An 8,702-nucleotide genomic window follows, 5' to 3' on the forward strand; every position below is an offset into this window, starting at 1 on the left:
GAATTGTTAAAGTTTTGCTAAAAAAATTAAGATATAAAGCATTTAAAATTTTTGCTCAAATTATCAAAATTTAATGTTAATCCTAAAAAATAATATCAAAATATATTATTTTCAACTAAAATAATAAAAAATAGTATATAATTATAAGTTTTTTAACTAATAATTATAAATTTAAGTTACAGTTTAATATAGTATCTTGGAACAAAAGGCATTCATTAATTAAACTGTATTTTATTATTTTATTTTACATGTTTTGATATAATGCCATCGTATTTTAAAAATGAGATTAATTTTCATAATCTAATGCAGATTTTTTTATTATTTTGTTTGTTATTTGAATACTATCCATAAAAAATAATAACTTAAAATAAAACACTATATAAAGAAAGATAGAAAATTTTTAAATTTATGATTTTCTTCTTAATCCTCACTTAATATACTCAAATTTAATAATTTTATTGGTGGTAATATTTTGTAATTAGTTAGAAAATTTTAACTTTCTCTTTCTCTCCGTCTCTCTCTACCATTTTGAACAAACTCAATTTTGTTATTAAATAGTTAAAAGCTTAGAATATTTTTAACTTCTTATATAATAAATATCTTTTAAATTATCTAATGCATTAAAAGTCACATCTTTTCATTTATCTTGAAAGTAAAAAATTAAAGTTAAATAATATTAATTTTTTAGCACAAAAATAAACGACAGAGAAACTCCATGAAAGAGTAATATTAATTTTCATGTTGTTATACATGAGAACATTATTGTTTATTATATTATATATTATCTTTGTACCATATAACAAAAGAAAAAAAATCTATATCTTCCTCTTGTTATGTATTTTTTTTTTGCTGTCTAAATTAGTTTGTATATTATCAACTTATTTCTATTATTTATGCAATATTTTTTCTATTTTCGTTATTATCCATTAATAAATATTGAATTAATAATTTTTTATTGCATTTTAATGTATTTATTTCAATTAGACTCAATAAATTGCCAAAATTTAAACCTATTCTCTTGAATTACTTTTCGATCATATGGTTAGAGTCGTTTAAATGGAAGACTTTAGTTCCTAAAATTTTTAAAGTAAAAAAAATATAATAAAATAAATTAGAAAACCTAATAAAATAAAATAGTTTAAAAAATAGAATATATATATATAAAATAATAAATTAAAACTTACATGGTTCATGAAACAGAAAAATAAAGAGAAGAAAATAATCATGAAGATTAAAACAATCAAAAATATATAACACAGTTCTTATCTTGTCACATTTAAATATGTCAATCTAATAATCAATAAAAAGTAATATTATTCAATATAAAATAGATTAAAAATAAAAAAGTTAACAAAATTAATTAACAAAGTTTTTATCTTAAGTTGCTAGATTATTTAAAAAATCAATTAACAAAGTTTTTATCTTACTATATTTATTGTGTTATATGTCAATCTAATAATTAATAAAAAATAATATTATCCAATGTAAAATAGATTAAAAATAAAAAAATATTAACAAAATATAGGTAAAAATTTTCTACTCTACCATTAGTAAGTGCAGCATTTTTTTTTGTATCTTTTATATGCCAATCATGTGACAAAAGAATAATATTAAATTAATTAATCTTTTTATAATATAATTTAAGAAATTAATAAATATCAAATCTAGTTCTCTATATAATTAAATATCAAATTCAGTATGGTACATCATTAATAGTTTAGGAAATTAATATATTAATATTTTTAACGAATTCTTGATAAGTATGAATTTTCTTGCTTTTTTTATATATGTCAATCAAATAACTTAACCAATATGCAAAATAAATAATAGATAAAATTAATAATTTAATTTAATTTTAAAGTAAATATTTATGTACTCAAATTTTAAATATATACTTTATATAATCAATAATTTAAAAATTTTTAAAAAAATCTTATGCAAAGCAATTTAAAAAAAATTAACAATATTTATCGGACTTCTTTATGCCACCATTAATAGGTAAAGACATGTAAAAAAAATAAGAACACAAATCAGATAAAAAGAAATTGTTTCTAAATTAAAAAGATAGATGAATAATTGAAAATATAGATTAGATAAGTAAGAAAAAAAATGTAAGCGGAAGTTATGCGTAAAAGTAATAACAGCTGCAAAACCGAATGAAATTTGTAACTGTGGTGGATGAAGGCAATGGAATTGAAGGTATTGAAGAAACGAGAAAATATGATCTCTTAGATAAGTATAGGGAGATTATGCCATTTGAACTATAACTTATTACATATAGATTTGATTACATGATATTATAATTTTTAATTTAATTTTTTTAAAAATATTTAAATTATTAGCATTACTAAGACAAAATATTTTTAAAAACTAATCATTATTTTTATTTTATATGACTAGCATTTAAATTACACATACATAATAAATACTAAGAAATTATTAAAATGGTAGCATGTCAATAATAATTCAAATGTAGTAAATTAACTAATATAACTTTTGATCATAATTAAAGGGGTTATTATAGGAGTGTTCAACGTATTAATTTTGTACATTATTAGTAGTAATTAAAAGTTTATTTTATAGAAACAAAACATACAAAATTAAAATGATTGAACGCAATAAAATATATAAAATATCCATCAATATTGTCATTATCTAAATTATAAATATTTAAAAAAAATAGATAGTGTAACACCCTTATTTTTAATATATCATGATCACAGTACAAGTTTAGGCGTTACTTATTTCTACTTTTTTAATATGATACTATTTTTATTTAATATTGAGTCTTCACGAATATAAACTGAATTTTTAATTTAAAAGCAAAATGTCTTTACATTTAAAACTCTTAATCACACAATTATATCCACATAATATTAAATACATAGACATATTTACAATTCCTCAAATATAGGTCCTACCCCTCTAAAAATCAAAATAATAAATGACGAGGAAAAAATAAAATTTAAGACTAAACTAAATACAGAAAATAAAAACATTTATATACTTAAAGCTCCGTAGTTCGATCGTGACTTCAAGGCAAAGCTTCCTGAACCTGTCACTGAAAAAGAAATTCTGTAAGGGAATGAGAATATTGTCTTCACAGGTTCTCAGCAGGGAAAGAAATACCGTCAAAGCAAAGAAATACTTGCAAACAAAATTAATTTCAATATAAAAACAGTTTATTCTTGAAATAACCTTTTAGAAAAGCTTTGTGGAAAAACTTATTTTTAAAAGGTCATCACTACTAGAAAATTAGTTATTACAGACGGATATTTCCGATGAATTTTATCCCACAGAAATATAGACAAAATTTCAGAGGAATTTTTTTGTCGGAAAACAAAAAAAATGAATTAGCATAAATTACAGATGGAAAACAGAATCCGTCGATAATTCTGTCGGTAAAATTAATTTTTTTTCGTGGAAAATGATTACAGACGGAAAATTTGTTTGTAATTAAATAGATAAAATGCTACGTTTTATTAAATTATTACAGACAAAAAATCCGTCTATAATTTAAAATTTTCCGTCTGAAAATTTTAACTTTGACCTAATGTATCCCCTCTCTCCCGAAATCCATTCACAAATAAACAGCTGCCAACTCCTACCTACCTTTATGTGCTTCTTCCTCTCTTCGTCGTACAGTTGCTTCTTCTCTCCGTGCACGAGCTGCTTCCGCCGCTGCCGGTTCCGCCGCCGCTGGCGTCGCACGATCTCTCTCTGTCATCCCTTGCGTCACACGAGCTCCCTCTGTTGCCGCTCTCGTCACGTCTACTCCCATCATCGCAGAGCTCTCCGCCGCCACTCTCATTGCATCTGCTCCCTCTGGCGCCTCTTCCATCTAATCTCAACAACTCGCTCTCTCGGTTCTTCTCGTAACCATCTCGAATTTCAGGTATATATATCCTGATTTTGTGATTCTGTTCTTCGTGATAAACCTTAGGGCTCAATTTTTCTGCGCCAGCTTTAGCTAGGTTTATCATACTCTGCTTTTGTGCTTCGTGATTCTATGGGTTTACTCTGATTTTGATGAATTTTTTATGCAATCGGAAGCTTTTTTGACCCAAATGCAATATTTTGTGTGATTCATGTGATACTAGTGTGTAACTTTATTATATAATTGTTGATTGACATAGTTGTTGAATATCAAGTCAAATCTGCAGCACAACATCTGATTAAGGAACTGTTGTCTATTGATTCTTGCAACTGTAATTTCCCTCTACACCAATGCTCTTCTTGCTAAGCTCCATGAATTTGGTGGAACAAGGCATATTGAAAATGTGCTTCATTCAGTCGTAATCCGCTCTTAAACTAATACTTTTGTGCTCAACTGATGCAATATCAATCACTTGTGTACAATAATGCTTTTAATAGCAATGAGCAACATGACATGGAGATCAATTCTGCTCGTGTTGCAGCAGAGGAAGATGTGGCAAAGAACAACAAGGATCTCTTTGAGCAGTTTGATGGTAAGTGTATGGTTTCATTGCATAGCAAAATTGGTTGCAAAAAAGCAGCAAAATTGTTTTATTATTGGCATTCTGACGTGTGTGTCCATTAGCAATCTGGTTTCAGAACTCTACTCTTTACCATTTTAGCATGTTTCATACCTCCCACCATATTCAACCTGTTCCTGCCACATTGTTTCATTATGCATATAACTAGTATGTTTTATCACTAGTTAATATATATATTCCAAACTACCATTGTTTCATTATGCATATAACTAGTATTTTTTATCACTAATTAATCTCTTTGACAGTTTTAATTACCAATTCATATTTAAACTAATTTTGACTCTAACAACAGCAAGTTGAGAAATCTAGAGAAGGGTCTTCCACAATACAAAGCAGCACCTTTGTTTGATAAGCTTGTGTTTGATAAGGTATGCTTTAAACTTAATCAATACTTTACTAGCAAGATAGAAAACTCATGAAAGATTGAATTAAAAAGCTAATACATTATTGGTTTGAATAATTGGTAGACAAAACAAGCATTAGGTGGACGAGTTCAAATCTTGTTATTAGGAGCTGCTCCTTTGCCTAGACATGTTGAGGAGTTTATGAGGGCCACTAGTGGATCTACATTATCACAAGGATATGGTATCAACTTTGATATTTGATCTTTCAGTGTGTTTGAATAGAAATGAAATTGTTGATGATTGTGTATTCATTTTGATGTAACAGGTCTTACTGAAAGCTGTGCTGGGTGTTTCACAGCAATAGGTGATTTTTATCTCTGATTTTTGTTCTTGAGACAGTTACCAGAAACAAAACATAGAATTTCAGAATTCAGAGTTTGATATCAGCTTTAAGTTTGACTCATTCTGCACTGAACTTACTCATCTTAACGTCACATAGGTACCACTTTCTTGCTTTGTTAACCCCTTTTTTGTTTTGTTCTTTAAACCTTATGATTCTGTTTTTGTCTTAGAGTAATATCCACCAGGGAAGAATATATGAAATAGCATCTGTTTAGTTGATTCGAATGAAAATGTTAATGCCAGTGCTGCCATGTCTTCCAATCAATCATCTTCTGGGTCTGCTGGTGTTAAGGAGAATGCAAGCGAGGTGGTGATTGTGGATGATGATAAAGAGGAAGGAGAGTTGGAGGAGGGTGAGATTGATGATGATGGCACTGACCCTGAAGCATCAGTAACAAAGAGGGTTCAGAGTGTTGCTAAATGTGGTGTAGTTGCTTCAGATACTGATTCCACATCTCATAAGCTCAGTGTTAGGGAGGTTTTGGAGGGTGTTACAGTTGCTAATGTGGAGGAGTAAGTGAAGAACTGTTGATGGGTTTTTGTTTGTTTCAACTAATTTGCTGACATTGGAGTTTATTCTCACTGAATCGATTTTTATTTTATTTGTGGCTATTTGTTCTTGTAGATCGTTTGAGGGGACTTGCTCTACTCATGGTGCCATCAGAAATGATTTCACTGACTTGACATAAGCTTACATTGCATTGCTTTTCAATCTGCTCTCTTTACATTAGTTTTGGAACTTTGCACGGAACCTGTTTGTGATAATGCTCTTTTGTATTCGTTACTGAAATTCTTAATTGCTATTTGTCATTTGATAATTAAGTTAAAAGCTGCACTGGCATTGATATTGATTTTATCATTTTATGGTTCTGAAGCCTCATGATTGATTTTTGGTTATTTTAGCTCCCCTCATACTTGGTATCCACAGGCCAGAAAGAAACATCGCAGGATTATCCTGCATGTTGGTCCCACAAATAGTGGTAAAATGCATCAAGCTTTGAAGCAACTTGAGTCAAGTGATTCCGGTAACTCCATTTTTACAGTGTAGGATAGCCAAGAAAGAGGGAGGATGAGAGCTTTGTAAATGGGTTAAGTATTTTTGCACTATGCAGGTTTTCCAGTTTTGTTATATATATACAGTAGATACCAACATCTAAAACACAAGCCTTGAAACAAACTATCTTTTTAAGGATTTGCATCACTGCACTGATAACTTGTTTCAATTACCAACGGAACAACAAGAATGAGTTTGACACAATTATACATGATTTTGATTGTAGTTAATCAGTTTCTTGTTATTCTAGACAATATATATATATATATATATATATATATATATATATTATATATTATATGTGTGTGTGAGATAGTGAAAAACTCTTACGAAACAGTAATTTTTAGTATTTTTTGTCATCATTTAATAAACATCAATATATTTGTTTTTCTATACTTTCTGCAGTGGTTATCACTCCTCCAAAAATTGTTGTGGCACGTAGAAAAAATCCAGAGGTCTTAGAGAACAAGTCGTCAGGAGAAAGAGAAAACATTAAATGGATCTTAGAAAAATTGAACTTTAACTCGGTTTGGCCTTAATTTTAGACTAGGTTTATGTTTATATTTAGGCAATTTTGATAGTGGTTAGCTACAAGAGCAGATTGTTTTATACACCTTTAGTGTATGTCACGGTACAGATTTTACAGGTTTTCTTTTTTTCAATGGAATTTGTTTTGAATTATAGTTGATGTATCAATACACTTTATTGATGTATGGGTGTTACTTATTATAGTTGATGTATCAATATATTTTGTTTGTGTTTTAAATTATATTGACTTGTTTGTTTATAGTATTTTTCTTTTAATTTGATAATACGATGAATTTGTTTATTTTTTGACATAATATAAATATTCAAATACAAATTAGATAAAAAATTGTATTAAATTTATATTTATTTTGTATGAAAATAAGTTTATTTTGCAATGGAAAAATTTTAAAAAAATTATATTTTACCTTACTGACGGATTTACAGACGGATTTTCTGTCTGTAATCAGAGTGTGAGATAATTTTCAAAGTTCAAATTACAGATGGAAAATCCGTCTGAAAATCCGTCTGTAATTATAGACAGAAAATTCGTCGGAAAATCCGTCGTCTTCGGGAAATGGATGGAGAATTTATAGAGGAAAAATCTGTCGGTAACTGGTAAAAATCCGTTGGTAATTTTCCGACGAAAAAAAACTCCGTCGATAAATAATTTTCGACGGGACTTTTACAGAGGGACAAAATCTGTCGGTAATTTTGTCGATAACCAAAAATCCATCTGTAATAAAGACTAAATCTGTCTGTAAATCTGTCTGTATTAATTCATTTTCTAGTTGTGTGTAAAGAAACTCCGTTAGTTTACAAATCAGTAAGGCGATTCGTTTGAAGATATGAAAAAGGACCAAGGACGTGCATAAGGGCTTTCTACCCAACTTACCTCGCCCACTCCTATGCAACCAATACATAAATTAGAATAATAAAGCAACACCTAATTCATCATGCCTCAACCTTTGTCATCACATATCAGAAACCACCCTCATCACGCCTCCACCAAAGAGGGTCTCTCAGATAAATATACACATACAAATTAAACAAAAAAAATCACAGATAGAGTACACATACATCATGTAAAACAAATCGCAGGTAAGCACGGTTAATCATTTAGACAAACCAAGATGATGCACACTCAAGCAAAACATACAAATACATATAATGTATGCTTGTCCTATGACTGTGATATCATCTGTCAATTATATAGCCAATTCGACATGTTCTGATAGCTAACCGTGGACAGTCTTTATGTGCACGCATCCCCAAGCTCAATAATGTCCATGAAAAAATTATTACGTTGTTATTATATGTAACAATTAAGATGAAAATTTTATAAATCTTTGTAAATTTATTTATTTTCTCAATCTTATTTAAATTGAAGCAAATGTAAAAATTTAAATTAAAAAATTTTTTTCGCATAATTTTAATTGCTATATTTTTTATTTTATATTTAATATCTTAAATCATCATTAGTTATTATTCTTTCGAAATTTTTAATTTTTATTTTTATTATTTTTATTCTCCATACACATATCTATCATTATTTTTTCATTAAGTGAAAGAAAGATAGAAAAAGAGTATTATATGTACTCAATAGAATAATACAGAAGACAATAAAAATATAAGTTATGTGTAAAATAAAAAGGACAGATAACCTTAATTTGTTCTTATTAAAAATTAAACTATAATTTTATATATTAATAAATATACAAATTTATTTAATTTTTATATATTTATATTTATTATAATATTTTTAAAATTTAATAATGGTGCAACCAGTAGCATGATGAAGTTGGATTTAACTATATAAGTTAGGGGTATAAGATTTTATTGACATTATCTTTTCTGAAA

General features: G+C 27.8%; 1 protein-coding gene across 1 annotated transcript; it reads left to right on the forward strand.

Annotated features, from left to right (window-relative positions):
- The first annotated feature begins 5,062 nt into the window (after window positions 1-5,062).
- Window positions 5,063-5,952, forward strand: LOC107630767 (uncharacterized). Its single transcript, XM_088510239.1, has 5 exons — window positions 5,063-5,102; window positions 5,187-5,225; window positions 5,309-5,360; window positions 5,507-5,776; window positions 5,889-5,952. The coding sequence occupies exons 1-5, from the start codon at window positions 5,063-5,065 to the stop codon at window positions 5,950-5,952; spliced, it is 465 nt and encodes a 154-aa protein (XP_088366365.1).
- Window positions 5,953-8,702: the final 2,750 nt, after the last annotated feature.

Source organism: Arachis ipaensis, chromosome B3 (genome assembly GCF_059453495.1).
Source record: "Arachis ipaensis isolate K30076 ecotype BB chromosome B3, ASM5945349v1, whole genome shotgun sequence".
NCBI classification, from domain to species: Eukaryota; Viridiplantae; Streptophyta; class Magnoliopsida; order Fabales; family Fabaceae; genus Arachis; species Arachis ipaensis.